The sequence below is a fragment of the Colletotrichum phormii genome (genome assembly GCF_030913505.1).
Source record: "Colletotrichum phormii strain CBS 102054 chromosome Unknown BDP81scaffold_1, whole genome shotgun sequence".
NCBI classification, from domain to species: Eukaryota; Fungi; Ascomycota; class Sordariomycetes; order Glomerellales; family Glomerellaceae; genus Colletotrichum; species Colletotrichum phormii.
The window spans coordinates 1,762,330-1,777,667 of record NW_026851443.1 but is presented as its reverse complement, the minus strand read 5'-3'; the positions used below and the strand labels follow the sequence as shown (position 1 = coordinate 1,777,667).

The 15,338-nt window shown below is 55.7% G+C and overlaps 4 protein-coding genes across 4 annotated transcripts; 2 read left to right on the top strand and 2 right to left on the bottom strand.

Moving 5' to 3' along the window:
* Nucleotides 1-2,355: 2,355 nt before the first annotated feature.
* On the top strand, nt 2,356-5,102 carry BDP81DRAFT_444365 (uncharacterized protein; the record flags this gene model as incomplete). The annotated part of the gene is made up of 4 exons (XM_060591831.1): nt 2,356-2,366; nt 2,453-4,466; nt 4,524-5,035; nt 5,090-5,102. 4 exons carry the CDS (start codon nt 2,356-2,358, stop codon nt 5,100-5,102), a joined length of 2,550 nt encoding a protein of 849 aa, XP_060451713.1.
* Nucleotides 5,103-5,425: 323 nt separating this feature from the next.
* Nucleotides 5,426-6,633, bottom strand: BDP81DRAFT_413127 (dehydrase and lipid transport-domain-containing protein). Its single transcript, XM_060589273.1, has one exon. The coding sequence runs from the start codon at nt 6,352-6,354 to the stop codon at nt 5,719-5,721; it is 636 nt and encodes a 211-aa protein (XP_060451712.1). The 5' UTR covers nt 6,355-6,633; the 3' UTR covers nt 5,426-5,718.
* Nucleotides 6,634-7,551: 918 nt separating this feature from the next.
* On the top strand, nt 7,552-10,726 carry BDP81DRAFT_307429 (adaptin N terminal region-domain-containing protein; the record flags this gene model as incomplete). The annotated part of the gene is made up of 4 exons (XM_060583365.1): nt 7,552-7,659; nt 7,747-8,130; nt 8,187-8,415; nt 8,469-10,726. 4 exons carry the CDS (start codon nt 7,552-7,554, stop codon nt 10,724-10,726), a joined length of 2,979 nt encoding a protein of 992 aa, XP_060451711.1.
* A 726-nt stretch (nt 10,727-11,452) lies between these two features.
* On the bottom strand, nt 11,453-14,545 carry BDP81DRAFT_7855 (uncharacterized protein). Its single transcript, XM_060596272.1, has 4 exons — nt 14,318-14,545; nt 14,075-14,256; nt 12,570-14,016; nt 11,453-12,516 (listed from the first exon to the last, which is right to left on the bottom strand). Exons 1-4 carry the CDS (start codon nt 14,361-14,363, stop codon nt 11,594-11,596), a joined length of 2,598 nt encoding a protein of 865 aa, XP_060451710.1. The 5' UTR covers nt 14,364-14,545; the 3' UTR covers nt 11,453-11,593.
* Between the last annotated feature and the right edge of the window lie 793 nt (nt 14,546-15,338).

Here is a 15,338-nt window from a genome sequence, read left to right as displayed (position 1 = left end):
TCCTCAACGTCTTACACATGGTCCAAATGAACCATACCGACACGAATGTGTTGTAGTGCTTTTTCCTTTAATTCTTCATCTGCGTATCCGCATCTCGGATTGCAACTCTGTATCTGAGTCTGTATTCCCTGTCAACAAGCTGTCAAGTGCCGGCTACCTGCAGGCGGTCCGCAGGGCAACAAAATATCCGTTACCTCGGCCAGCTACCGACGTCGGTTGTCTTGTTTACTTTGTGGTTACCCCTCGTTCTATTGTCATCGTTGCCGGTCCTGTTGCTGGTCATGGCTGGTGTGCCCATCTTGTGGAAGTAAGGTACAGACGGTCACCTCATACAACAACAACAAGTATCTTAGCCAACTAGGTATGGACCACCTTGTTGGTGGCTGTCTGGACTCCTAGAGGAGGGGCAGTATCGCGAGTCCATGACACACACACACACACACACACCCGACAATTCTACGGCCGACGCAACCCCCGGCCAGCGGAGCGGTGCTCACTGCTGACAGTCATTGAGTGACAATCGGCTGCCCACTTTATTCTGTTAGTCCATTGGATCTGTCGTCCATGGGCTATGGTCCATCTCCCGGGGCACCCAAGTGGGACAACAAAGCAAGGGGGTCGAGACCGTCGGCCAGCCCAGCACCCAGCACCCAGCACCCAGCACCCAGCTCCATCCCTCCCTCGTGCCCCCGCCTGGCGCCTCCTCCTTCCCTGTCCCCATACCATCGTCTCCCCGTTTTCTCTGCCCAGCGATGGCCACGGCGTTTGCGATGCGAAGATCAGGGCTTCTCCTTCGTGCTGGCACCTAGGATTATTACTGAAGTCTGCACCACAACTCGTCGTCCATTTGGCCTATGCCTTGGTTGACGACTCCCGCCTACCCGACCCTCTCCCTGAGTCCGTGAGTCCCTACTACCAGCACCTTACCATGTTTAGCCTGTCTGGCCTGGTAGCGGGCTGAGAGGATGGGATGGAATGGAATGGAATGGCGGGGTTGGGTTGGGCTCGCCCTGGCTGGTGGTAGTGTCCGCCATGGGAGCAAGTGTGGTTTTTTTCTTGGTGTACATTCGCTTCCCCTCCACCCCTCCCCCCTCCCTCCATTCTCTATGCCCATTTCATCGTGTCTGTGTCTGTGTGTTCATTCCACATGATTCACCGGAATGTATGCTGATCTGAGGCTTGTAGCTTAGGTGGTATTAGTCCCTATCCTTCTTTTTTTTACTCCCAGTCTCCCACAACGCGGCACTACGGACGGATACGCTTTCCAGTCACTAGCCGTTTGGCTGTGTCGACCGCTGCCCACTTTTTGGTTTTGCTCTCACCGACAACCCCCGTCTGTCGGCTACCGGATCCCTGAAGACCAACCGCTTAATCAGGCAATTGAGGTGCCCAGCACGATTCCCTCTCCTCCCGCTCCGTCCAAAAGTGGGACGGTTTTCTTCCCACTTGGCTGGCATTCGACGGTGGACTTCTGCTGTTGACATCGCATCGCATATCGCAGCGCAGCGCAGCACATCGCATCGCCACCCCAACAGGCTTTTTATTGTCCCCTCTCTCTTTAGGGCTCTGAGACGCCAATTCATACCGATTCGTCCACACCTGGCTGCGGCTTAGGTTGTGCATGAGGTGTACTCCGTACCTCACTCCAAGATCGAGCCCTGCCACGGCCCACGACCTGGGTATTCCTCCTCCTTGTACGCCTTGGCTTTGGCCTTGTCTACCTAAAGGTTGTCTTAAACGGAGCGGTCGACTAGACCCGCAATCGCTGCCCAGCTGCCACAATTTTCCTTGCACCCAATCGCGCTTCTTTTTGCGCCCAACTGCACGATCTCGCCAAATAGCAGGGGGCTTCCTGGTTACATTCCCAAGCCCACGAACGAATATCCACCCACCGACTGCCGCCCTGCCCACCCCTCAATTTTCGCAAACCGTCCGTCTCGTCTCGTCTTGCAACTCAGTCCTTTGCACAGAAACTTAGTTTTCTTGCAGTCTACTTTTTCTGGTCGCTGTCGCCGTCGCCTCTTTTACCGCTCTGCGCCGCTGTCATCTGATCGCCTTGCTCTCAATTCCACCCGTCAACCCATCCTCCCTCCCTCTCCTTGTTCCGCCACCAGTTCATTGCTTGGAATCCGCCCACCCTTGTGTGAATTGCGCCAGGACGAACGCTGTACCCGACCTACACACCACCACATTCGAGCGCTCGACACCGAATTCCTGTCGGTTTCCCATAGAGGAACCCTGAACTTCGGCCATCCTATTTCATCCCACGTTCCCACTCGATTCACCCCTTTGCTCCCGACTTTCTTGCGAGATCGTCGTGAGTAAAGGGTCTTTTTCTTCGCCACAGACTTCCTCATGTCGTCCGCGTAAGTCTTATATATTTTCAACTACGCCAGGGACCAACCGACTTGGTGGCTTTCACCATACACCAGTCAACTAACACAACCGGAAGACGAACACCACAATATCGACGCCCCACGGGTCATCTGTCGTCCGGGGGTCATCTGTCGTCCGGGACCACAACATCTCAATCAGCCTCGGCCAGTGAAGACGAGTCACAATACCAAAGCAGCTTCCACCCCCACGAATCGGACGACATCGCCACCTCTTCTGAAGGTGATTTCTCGACAGACTCCACTGACGAGGATCTCGAACCAGACGACTCAGCCTCAGCAGTCGGCGGTGCTCATAGATATACTCGTCAGCCGCAACAACAACAACAACAACAACAACAACAACAACAACAACACCAACATCTTCAACACCACCACCAGCAGCAGCAACAACAACAGCGTGCGCTCCCTTATCGTCAACACCACATCCCCCAACACACCGCTCCTCCTCCCGGTGCCGCCATTCAGTACCCGTATCGGCCCGGTCCAGCGCCGACCCCTACCGAAAGTCTGGATTCCAACGACGATTACGGGTCCCCCTTTGGCCCCCGTTCTGGCTACGGTCATGTACCGGCGCCCGGCCATGGGGGGCATTCCTACTACGGTCGTGGTGGTCACCCGCAGGGTGGCTACCCTCAAAGTCACGTAGGCGGCGGCTACGGCGCACAGAGTCCCTTCGGTCATCCCGAACACCGGATGGTGGGATATGGTGGCTATAACCAACATGCATTCTCACCAATGTCGACTCACAGTGGGCAAAGCTACTTCGGAGAACCTGGGCGGTACGATATGATGCCGTACCAGCAACCCCATCCGCCGGCTCATTACAACCATCACGGCTATCAACATCAACAGATGCAACAACACATGGGGTACATGGGCGGACAATACCCTCCCCCTCCCCCTACAGAAGCACCGCAACAGCCCAAGACCCCCGCACCTGAGCCAGCACCAAAGGAAGACCCTGAGAAGAAGAAGCTCCAGCAAGAGCTCGAACTCTTCAAGAAGATGCAAGCTGAGAAGGAGGAACAGCAGAAGCAGAAAGAACTGGAAGAGAAGGTCCGGAAGGAGGCAGAAGAGAACATCAAGCGACGGATGGAGGCCTTGAAGGAGGCCCAAGAGATCGCGCAAAGGGAGATTGAAAAAGCAAAGATTGAGGCCGAGAAAGCCGCCAGAGAGGCTATTGAGGCTGAACGCAAAGCTGAGGAGCAGAGACAAAAGCTTCACCAGGAAGCCATGGCCAAGGTCGAACGGGAAGCCAGGGAGAGGCTGGAACGCGAGTTGAAAGCCGAAGCTGAGCGTAAGAGGCTCGAGGAAGAGGCTCGCATCAAGGCCGAAGCCGAAGCGAGGCAAAGGCTCAAGGAGGCAATCCAGGCTGAGGCCGATGCCAGAGCCAAGGCCGCCGAAGAGGCCGAAGCCAAGAGGAAATGGGAGGACGAAATGAGGAAGAAGGCCGAAGACGAAGCCCGTGCCAAGATGGAGGCTGAGAAGAAAGCAGCTGCCGAAGCTGCGGCGGCGCAAGCGAAACTCGAAGCCGACCTCAAGGCAGCAGCCGAAGCCGCCTGGATAGCCAAGGCCGCAGCGGAGAAGAAGGCGGCCGAGGAGGCCGCGGCAGAGAAGAAGAGGTACGAGGAGGAGATGCGATTGAAGGCCGAGGCCGAATGGACAGCCAAGGTCGCGGCAGAGAAGAAGGCTGCGGAGGATGCTGCGGCAGAGAAGAAGAGGTATGAGGAGGAGATGAGATTGAAGGCCGAAGCCGCAATCGCTGCCGAGAGGAAGGCCGCCGAGGAGGCTGAGGCAGCCAAGAAGAAGTACGAGGAGGAAATGAAGGCCAAGGCCGAGTTCGAAGCTCGCGCCAAATTGGAGGCTGAGAAGAAGGCTGCCGAAGACGCCGCCGCTGCCGCCGCTGCCGCCAAGATGGCCAACGAGGAGCTCAAGAAGAAGTACACCGAAGAGGCCAAGGCTACGTACGAAGCCGACAAGAACAAGGGCAAAGACAAGGCCCCTATCAAGTTTAAGGATGCCGTGGGCAGGAAATTCAGCTTCCCCTTCCACTTGTGCTCAACCTGGACAGTACGTTTGCTTTCCATGTCTCTCACTCTCGCTGGCACCTAGCTAACCTTCATATAGGGTATGGAAGACCTGATCAAGCAAGCCTTCATTCACGTGGACGTCATCGGGCCTCATGTGCAAGAGGGTCACTACGACTTGATTGGGCCTAATGGAGAGATCATCTTGCCCCAGGTCTGGGACAAGGTGGTCGAGCCAGACTGGACCATTGAGATGCGAATGTGGCCCATGGATAAGGCGCCTCAACGCATGCCCATGCCTGGCATGCCGATGGATCCTAGAATGCACATGCCAGGAGGAATGAGGCAGCACGGCCATCCTCGAATGGGTCCATTCCCTCCGGGAATGGTTCCTCCGGGTGGCAGGCCCGGCGGCGGCGGCGGCGGCGGCGGCGGCGGCGGCCCAGCACCACCTCCCCCACCGGGCCATTTCCCCCCTGGCGTAGGACGTCCTGGCGGTCACGGCATGGCTGCCAACGTCGTAACAGTCGAGCCCGGCAAGCCCAAGCATAAGAAACCGGCCAAGGGCTCGATGCTGAATTTCTTGGCCGGCGGAAAGGCTCCCAAGAAGAAGTAAGTTGCCCGAAACTACTGCCACACTGACGCTTTGTGCTAACAGATGCATAGGAACAAGAAATGATCACCAGCGCGCATATCGGACATTTCCTTCAACTCTCAAGACCTTTTACGATCACACGCTCAACGAACTTGCCGGGCTGGGGGTCCTTATTTGTTTTTACATATGATACCTTGTCGCGCCTTCTTTTTCCACTTTGTTCAGATTCCCGTCAGTCAAATCGAGCCTCAAAAATGCATCTTACGGCAACCGCGGTTCATTTCGACGATCTTATAACGCATGTATGCCGGAGTATGAGCTGCGTGAGGACGGGAGACTTATTCCCCCAGAGAGACCGTACATGTTTTGTTTTGGCGGAGCATTGCATGCATCATGGGGGCAACCTAGGGGGGGGGGGTACGACATATTTTTTTTTCGAGGCATGGCGCAAAAAGAGGAGGACGAGACTGTGTGACCCTTTTGGTAGATGTTTATTGGTTACTTCTTCTTGCACAGACAGCTAGCTATGGTGTGGTAGATTATTGTCGATGAAAACGAACACTGCAATATGTTGTTATATACTTGGTTGTTGACTATGACCTCTCGTTGACTTTTGCTTCTAACCCCTTTGCCATGTCTTTCTATTAGTCTACATGTTGTACATCTCTTTCACAGAAAGCTCCCGAGTGCGATCCCTTCATTATAGTCTAGGAGTACCCAAAACAGCCTCGACGCGTTTCTGGAAGGCCTCAACCATGACGCCAGCCACCTTTTCAGAAACCGCCGCACTGACGGCCGAGTACAACGGATTCGCAAACTGGAACCGAATCACCAAATCCACCTCGGTGCCCGTTCCCGTCGCAAGCGGCCTTAACTGCCACTTTGTCACCAAACTCCTAAACACGGCGCCGCCCTCGCCCCCATTGCCCGGGCTCGCGCCCTCCACGTCCGCGCCGCTGATGGCCTCGACGCTTTCGCCCGGAACGCAGTGGAGTCTGCTCGTAAAGGTCTCCTCGAAGCCGCCCCAGCCTACGCGGAGGTCTGCTTGTGTCGGATAGCGTCTTCCGCCGTTGGCTTGGTCGGGGGCGGACCAGGATGTTACGCGGGAGGCGGCGCAGTAGGGGACGAAGGTCTGGTAGGCGTCCACGTCGGAGATTACGTCGTAGAGTTGCGGGGAGGGGTAGGGCATTGTGCGGGTTGCTGTTAGGACTTGGGGGGTTGTTGGGGGGGTTAGGTTTGGGAGGTTGAAGAAGGGTCGGCGGGTGGATGGGGTGAGGGAGGTGAGGGTGGTTCGTAATGGGGCCGGGAGGCGGAGGAGGGGTCTTGCGGTTGCCATTATGATGTCTCGTTCGAAGGTTCGAGGGAGTTTGCGGTGGGGAGGGGGTTTGAGATTCGATTTCGATTTCGATTTCGATTTCGAGGTCGAGGTCGAGGTTCGCGATGCGGTTTTTGGAGGATGCGGGAGGTCGGTATTAAGTCAATGGGCTATGTTTGTTGCTTGTAGTGTACAGATGCCGCTAAAGGAAACAGGAGAGAATGAGTGTGTTGTATTAAGAGCCCTCTCGCCTCGAGGTTCTTGTTGCGCCGTCCGAAATGCTGAGATGCTTGAGTGAGTTCGTCCCAAAGAAAAATATCGTTGGAGCTGGGCGCAATGACGAGTAGAAAGAAGCTGTGTCGGTCGGTGTTAGTGGGATTGCGGTCTGCACCGGCCGTACAGTGCCCGATGGGACGGGGAGCTGACAGGCACAGTACCCAAGGTCGTGGAGCCAGCCCCCAGCACATCATTATCGGGCTGGGCTTTGGTGGGGTTTGGATTATCGAGCAGCAAGCAGCGCAGGAACACAGCACAGCTCTCTCCACAAGCCAAGTTGGCAAGCCACACCAAGCCCGCCATCAACCGTCCCGCATCTCCGACTCTGACATACCTTGGACATTTCCCACGAATACAGTCTCGCCAAGGCGACAGCGACGAAGACGACGACGATACCAACCGGAGCCGACCTCCATCCACAATGTACCATAACTCCCGGAGTACCTGACCGAACCTCCCCATAACATTCGCTCCGAACACGATACCTTTTGCCCTTTCTAGGCTGCTTTCCCCCCCTAGCGTGGGGCTGTTGTCATTGTCAAGATGTAGGTCTCTCTGGGGTGGCGGATGACATTCGCAAAACAAAAGTCACCACACACTGCGCCGCAAGGGAGCTCCAGCGCGCTGACTAGAACGGACGCATACACAGGTTTGAGAAATCCCTCTATGACCTCATTAGAGGCCTGCGAAACCATAAAGGCAACGAGCGCGAGTACATACAGAACAGCTTGAAAGAATGTCGCGCGGAAGTTCGCGGGCAGGACATGGGTGAGCAGGCAATCCCCAGGCGGGAGTGGCATTGGGGTAAATGCAAGAGAACGGTTCGCTGACTTGGGACATTTCTTTCTGCCAGACGTCAAGGCGACGGCGCTGCTGAAGCTGGTCTACCTCGAAATGGTAGGTCACGACATGTCGTGGGCCTCGTTCCATGTCCTCGAGGTCATGTCGTCGCAAAAGTACCACCAGAAGAGGGTTGGGTACCTGGCCGCCGTCCAGAGCTTCCGGCCTGATACCGAAGTGCTCATGCTTGCTACAAATCTGCTGAAGAAGGTACTGTTCCCCATCCATTCTTGCGGCTGAGGGGTTGTTGGAAGGTTAGACACATGGCGAGCGAGAGACTGACGCTTCTGCTTCCAGGACCTGTCGTCGACACAGGCAACCACGATTTCCCTGCCAATGGCTACGCTGCCACACATCATCAACCCTTCCCTCGCCCTCTCGACCCTCTCCGACCTCCTCCCGCGCCTCGGCCACTCGAACCCGGCCATTCGCAAGAAGACTATTGTAACGCTGTACCGTCTGGCGCTGGTGTACCCCGAGACGCTGCGCGCGGCGTGGCCCAAGATCAAGGAGCGGCTGATGGACAAGGACGAGGACCCGAGTGTGACGGCGGCCATTGTCAACGTGGTATGCGAGCTGGGATGGAGGAGACCGCACGATTTCCTGCCGCTGGCGCCCAGGCTATTTGAACTCCTCGTGGATGGCGGTAATAACTGGATGGCCATCAAGCTGATCAAATTGGTATGTTTGGTTGTATCGGGTAGTGCTGCTATATGGTTTGCTGACTCTGGGCGTAGTTTGCGACCTTGACACCGTTGGAACCTCGCCTTGTTCGAAAGTTGCTGCCACCCCTGACTGAGTTGATACGGACGACACCAGCCATGTCGCTACTTTACGAGTGCATCAATGGCATCATCCAGGGAGGTATTCTAGGCAGCGCAGATGATGTCTCGGGCAGAGAAGAGATTGCGACGCTTTGTGTGAACAAGCTCAGGGGCATGATCATGGTGGACGGCGACCCAAATCGTAAGTCCTACCTAACCTTCGCCGGGTAATCTTTGAGAGCTAACATGGGCTAGTGAAATATGTTGCACTGCTTGCCTTCAACAAGATTGTCGTGACACACCCGTTCTTGGTGGCGCAACAAGAAGATGTCATTCTTGAGTGTATCGACAGTGCTGATATCACTATCCGCATCAAGGCCTTGGACCTCGTTCAGGGCATGGTCAGCAGTGGTAACCTGGTGTCCATCGTGAGCCGTTTGATGAAGCAGCTCAAGTCATCTGCGCCTAAGAGAAATCGACCAGGGGCTCCCCTCGGTCCAGACACGGGAATGGACTCGGAGGAGGAAGCAGAGATCGAGATACACTCGCCGACCAAGGCCCAGGAAGAGCCACCACTTCCCGACGACTACAGGAGCGACGTCATCGGACGGATCCTGACCATGTGCTCACAGAACAACTACAGCAGTTTGGCTGACTTTGACTGGTACATCGACGTGCTCATCCAGCTTGTCCGCATGGCGCCAACACCACGATCAGTTGAGACCGAACTCGACTCGGCCGCTGCGTCTGGGAAGTCGACTGCCGGGGACGTATCAGGAAGAATTGGAGATGAACTGAGGAATGTCGCTGTAAAGGTTCATGCGCTACGAGGAGCGGCGGTCCGGGCAGCGGACCTCATCATTCAACAAATGAACGCGGACACACCTGCCGGCCACTCGCTCTCGTCAGCATCGCTCAAGTCGACGTCTTGGTTGGTTGGAGAATACGCAAACCAGCTGGCGCTCCCCGAAGATACCTTAGGAAACCTACTACGGACGTTATCTCGTACAAACATCCCCGATATCCTTACAACAAGTCTGCAGGGTGTCACGAAGATATTCGCCTACATTGCAGGAAACGAAGGCCAGCCGTGGACCCCTGAGTGGAAGACAAAGATCTCGCTGCTTTTGGCGCGCGTCATCCACACGTTGGAGCCGCTTGCTCTCCATCCCAACCTTGAAGTTCAGGAGAGATCCGTCGAGTTTATCGAGCTTTTGAAGCTTACTGCGGAGGCGACTTCTGGTCAGGCGGCGTCAACCGAGGATACTCACCAGGATCCCCCGCTCCTTCTGACCCAGGCTATTCCATCTCTATTTCAAGGATGGGAGCTTAATTCCGTCGCTGTTGGGGCCCAGCGAAATGTTCCCATGCCGGAGGGCCTGGACCTCGATGAACCTATACACCCGAACCTGGCACATCTGCTCGCCCAGGCTGATGTGACACCAATGGAGGCCAACGAGGCGGACGACTTTGAGGTGTACTACCATCAGCGCCCGGCGCCTACCAGCATATCCTCTGCTGAACCAGCCATCAGCAGGATCGCCGACGTTCCGGCAGAGGAGGTTGTCAGCTCGTACCAACAGCAGGCGACGGAAGACAGCTATCTGGACGCAGACATCGTGGCAAGGAGGAAAGCCGAGCGCAATGAGCGCAACCGCGACGATCCGTTCTACATTGCCGCCCCTGACGCGGCACCCAGGACGTCAACCCCGATACACAACATTCTCCAAAAGGAGAACGGCCCGGATCTCGATATAGACTCTATACCGATAATGCAGTTGGATCTCGACAAGCTGGGCAGCTCGGCACCCGGTCCCACGTCTCCCATCAACCGACCGCAACCGCGACCGAGGCAGAGGGTCTTCATCGCCGCGGACGAGACACTCGTCGGCAGCGGCGTCTCCACGCCGCGCAACTACGAGTCGGAGAACAACTCGGACAGCTTCACAAAATCGCGCGCCAAGAAGCTTCGCCAGGGTCTCTTGCACGTTGACTCGTCCACGCTCGGCTCGCTCAGCCTCGAGGGCGATGCGGCGTCGTCCAATAATGCGCCGTTTGACTATGAGCGGCAGCAGCGCGAGGAGGCGGAGATGGCGCAGGCGATGAAGGAGGTTGAGAGGCTCCGTCTCGAGATGCAGCGCGCCAATGAGCGTATTCAGGTTGCGCAGGGCGTCGACGTTGCCGGCACGGTGGTGAAGAAGAAGACCAAGAAGAGCAAGGATAGAGAAAAGGACGGGGCCGGGGTTTCGGCGGTCAAAACGAAAAAGAAGAAGAAGAAGAAGGCGGTTCTCGCTGACGGCGGTGCCGCGCCGCCTGCTGTGCTCTTGGCGGACGAGGCGGAGAATAGTGCTGGTGGCGGGGAGGACAGCGCGCTGATACCGCCTCCCGAGATGGCTGTTGAAGGGTCCGGAGAGGGCGGGTTTGATGCTGCTGGTCCGCCGGTTGTCGTGCCGAAGAAGAAGAAAAAGAAGAAGACGACCAAGATGGCTGAGATTGCGGGGGATAGTGGTTGAGGCAGGCCAGGCAGGGCTGAGGTGGTTGTGAAAGTGCGAGATGAGAGGAAGATTATAACTCTAGCATGCATATTAGAATAAAAAGGTGCAGTGTTGAATGACAAACGGTTGAGTAAGATTAGGGGCTACAGTGAAGAACTCTTGTCATTTGCGAGTGAGTGAGTGATGTTTGAGCTGGTGGTCACCATCTGGCAAGTTAATACTTTGTCGTGTATGCGTAGCGGCCAGTTTGAAGCATCACGAGAATGGCTGCCAAGACGCGAGGAAAGGGGCGACGGTAATAGACTTGGTAAACATGGGGGGATATTGACACATTACGTCCATTGCAAACATAATTATCCTACACACTCGCTCGTTCAGCTCATGGTCGTCCATCATCCTGCCGCTCTCGTCACCACACAAGACATCCATCATTTCACGTCATAACAAACACATCAAGTCTTTAAAAGGTTGAGGAATACTCCTCTTCTCTTGTCGACAACTCCTGGCTCCGCTCCTCCTTCCTCTACACTCTAGCCGAGTCTGGCTGTCTCTCTCATCCCTCTTCCTTCTCTCTTCTCGTGGGTTTTGTTTACGTACAGACATGATACAAAGGGGACACTGGAGAATCGCTTCCCCAAACGTCACCGTCGTTTCGCGTTTCAAACCGCCAAAAAGGAAAAATCAAAACCAGCCAAAAGTGGATGTCCCCTTTTTTTGTTGCCCTGTAAACCCGCCGTCCGTCGCACATAGTCCTTCCAGCGTCCGTCCACACGTCACACAAAAAAGGGGTGTAGTTTGGTTTGAAGAAAATAGACATTAAGAAAAGAAAAAAGGAAAGTCTCAAGGCCATAAAGAGCAAAGAGGCACCGCTTAAACACGCTTGCTTCAGTCATCCATGGGCTTGTCCTCGAGTGTCACTCCGCGAGGCGCGGTAAGAGAATCGCGAGGAGTTGACGAGCCGCTGTCCGTTCCTGCGCTAGGTGCGGCTGCCACGTGTCGGTCCAGCGAGTATCGGACACTGCTGCGTCCCAAGCTGTTGCGCTTCTCAACAGGCGACTCGAGAGCCTTGATCCTGGCCGCGACTCCCTCCGCTGCAGGCGCAGGCGCCGCCGCCGAGCCGTTGGTTGTAGTCTCCTTTGGCGAGCTGGTTTCGCTGCCGGGAACCTCGAGACTGGACCTCTTGGCGCCAACGACGCTACCCAAGCTAGAACGGTGACGGTCGACTGCCGATGCAGGTGGGCTCGTCTGGATCGGGAAGCGAGTCTCAGGGCCACCCGTGCTGCGGTCGCGCCTGTGACCACGAGGGCTGGGAGCAGGGCTTGTTGCACGGCCGCGGCTGCCGGCGGCCTTCTCAAGCAGAGCTCTATTCCGCTCTTCCATGTTGGCTCTCCGGTTGCTCTCGTCGGTGCTGATTGCGCGGGGGCGATTGTTGTCTCTAATCGATCCGCCATGGCCTGCGGTAGACATACGCTTGAGTTCGCTGAAGATGGCGTCTTTGTTGGCGAAGAGGTCACGGACGAGTCTGTAAGCGTGCTTCTCTTCCATAGTCAGGGAGGTTTCCGTGCGAGGACGCAGGATACAGGGCGCAATGCTCGTGGCCAAAGTCGCGATGTAAGTCTCATCAGCCGAGGTAAGGTCAATTAGGCGGGTGAAGTGATTCATGCAGGCGTCGAGTGTTGCGATATTAGTAAGACGCATTTGCGACAGCGTCTGTTGCAGCACAGGTACGCGGGCAGATTCGTCTTCCTGGGTTTGGGTCTGGTAAATGGTTCTGACAATCTCATAAACATGAGAGGAGACGAGGGAATCTGAAATGCTGTTAGTCCATCGCTTCTACAAATTCGTCGAGCGGGCCTCTTACCAGGCAATTCAAGGAGGTACAGCTTGAGCAGAGCCGCAACGATTGGAATATCGAACTCATCAAAAACTCCGGCCGCAACGGGCTTGCCGTCATTCAGCTTGCCACGGAGCTTGTGGATCTGCTGGAGTGGAACATCAACCAGCCACACATTCCGTCTCGCCTCGTCACCTTCGAGGTCAGGGTAGTGGTTGTCGAGGTAGGTCAGAATGGTGGTGACGATGATAGGCACTCGCTTCTTATCCGCGCGCGCTCTTGCCTCGAGATCCACTCCGAATGTCTGCTCGTCGACCTTGTTGTAGTAGTTCTCGTAGACCACCACCTTGGGAATGAAGCTACCGGTCCGGTAGCTCTCCAGTAGGTATCTGAGGTCCCCTAAAGGCTGAACTGTCTCCTGGAAAAGCATCATGTGGTCCACAGCAGATTGCATGCTGGGAATGACGTTGCTGATGGTGCCGGAAAAGTCCAGGATAACAGTCTTGATAGCCTTGAGACGGTCCAGCTCGCAGCGCTCCAGGAAGCGGAGGTGAATGAAGATGGTTTCCTCCAGATCGCAGCGCATCTCGTCCAACTTGCGCACGCCACCCTTGTACTTGTCGTCGGCCTCCCTAGCCTCGCGGCGCAATCGCTCCGGCGGGGTCTCGTTGGGGTGTTGGTTGTTGAGGACGTTCCAGTTGGCGAGGTATTCGCTGACGGATCCGACCACAGGTGAATCCGACGTCTCAGATGCAGGAAGGGAAAACGTGCGACCAAGAGGCGACTTCTTATCGGGGATACCGGACAGCTTGAAAGCCTTGGGACGCCATTGATAGAACATCTTGGAACTGTTGGCGAAAGTGCTGCCGACGTTGCCAATCAACCTCAAGTATCCGTTCGAGATAAGATCCTGTCCGATTCTCTCGGCATAGCTAACGCTCGTCGTGTTCATGTGCCTCTGCAGGTACTCGACAATGTCTGAGCCTGCCGATGTGTTCTGGTAGGTTCCGAGAATGGGCACCTTGGTCTCCCCAAGCTTGATGGTGTTCAGCATGTGCGCCAAAATCTTCTTGACTTGCTCGGGTTGGTAGATCTCGTCGCCGATCTCAATGGGTTCGTCATCGTCTTCATGGGGGTGAAGCTCGGGCTCCTTGTTTTCGGAGACCTTGATTTCGGGAATGGGGTTCTTCGGGCTGTTCTCGGGGTCCTGGAAGGCCAGCTTGGTCTCCTCCTCGATGTCCTCAACCAGTCGGCACTTGTTGAAGTAGGTGCTTCTCAGCTTCTTGACCAACTCGGCCTGTCTGTCGTGTGCCTTGATACGAGCTTGCAGCTCATCCTGAGAGTCCTGAATGCGCGACTCGTGGGCATCGCACCAGCGTGAGAACGGGTTAACAACCAGGTCTCGAATACTCTGAGCAATCTTCTTGTGGTTTTTGGCGCCCTCTTGCATCTCGGTCCGAACACCATCGAAGGCCTGTGAGGGACGTTAGCACGAGCCTCGGGAAAGCTCTCGGTTGGGACGCTATACGAACCTTGCGAACGCTGGCACCATCGTCTTTTGAGAAGCCGCCCTGGACTTTGTCTGCGTTGGGTGCAATATCTCCTAATCGCTGACTGTAAATCTCCTCGGCTTCGGCACGCATTCGAGCGACGGTCAGGACTTGTCGGTTTTCTTGGACGCCTTGCTGCAACTTGCTGAAGAGGACGCCGAGTCCTAGCGCGGAGATGCTTAGCCAAAGCGCGAGGGGTTGCAGTAGCGCATTCAGTTGACTTACCTGCAGCATAGTCGCTGGACCAAAAGGAATCTTCGAAGCCCGGCATGATGCCTAAAAGCTTCTACTTGTCGCGGACGATGATGCTGTGTTGATACGGGTTGAGGCTGAAAAGTTTGGCGGGCAGAAAGAAAAGGAGGCGGCGAGAATTGTTTCGTTTCGTCGTTATGCAGGAGGCGGGAGGTGGGAGGGAAAGATGGGTTGGTATTTTCGGCTCGAGATTAGAGATGCTTTTCTGCCGGTTGCGAGCAGCGAAGGAATACGTCAGCCGCGATTGAGTCGGCGGTGCAGCCTATTCTTTGGAAAGAGAGTCGACGACGAACAAAACGAGAGATAAAAGAGACAGGTGCAGGAAGGTGAAGTAGAAGCAAAAGGCTGTATTGTTCGTTGTCGTCGTCCTTTGTCAGGGGCACATGCCAGTTGGAGGAGGAAATTTTGGACAGCAGAAATGGAAAGGCTTTTGGAGTGAAGGTGCTGGTGCTGGTCAGTGGTTGCTGACAGGTTCAAGGTTCAAGGTTGAAATGCAGGTTAGGTTTGGGGGGGGGCAGGAAGGATGGAAGGAGAAGCTGCTTCCACTTGCTGCTGCTTGCTCAATGCTCTCTATTCGTACCTACACTACGTAGGTATTCCTCCTGACTCCTCCTGCTTCCAGGTTACTACGAATACATCCATGGAGACCTATCCGTATTCCGTACTGTGTGTCCAGCTGTGCGTCTCTCGGTCTCCGCAGGGCCATCAGTGAAGCTTTGCGACTTGCGGCACCTCTTCCCACTTGGCATCCCATTCCATTGGTCCCCTGCCTCATGACGAGTGATCGAACGAAAGCTGGCCCCTCAGGCGGCAGACCCTCAGCCGGGCTCACTGGACGACTGGAGTTGGGACCTTGGCTGAAAGCCGATGATGATGGGAGGAGCCATCTGAAGCCAAAAATACATCATGCTCCAGCCACTGCCCGATCTCCACTCATCTCCTTTCCCATTACATGACTGGTCAGTATCTCGATTGCCCCCCGTTATGCTCCATT

Bases quoted from the DNA above. Each gene is read 5' to 3' on its own strand.
- BDP81DRAFT_413127 (XM_060589273.1), bottom strand. From the start codon at position 6,354: ATGGCAACCGCAAGACCCCTCCTCCGCCTCCCGGCCCCATTACGAACC.
- BDP81DRAFT_7855 (XM_060596272.1), bottom strand. From the start codon at position 14,363: ATGCCGGGCTTCGAAGATTCCTTTTGGTCCAGCGACTATGCTGCAG. The intron at 14,257-14,317 runs GTAAGTCAACTG...TCTCCGCGCTAG, and splicing joins GTCCAGCGACTATGCTGCAG to GACTCGGCGTCCTCTTCAGC. The intron at 14,017-14,074 runs GTTCGTATAGCG...CGTCCCTCACAG, and splicing joins ATGGTGCCAGCGTTCGCAAG to GCCTTCGATGGTGTTCGGAC.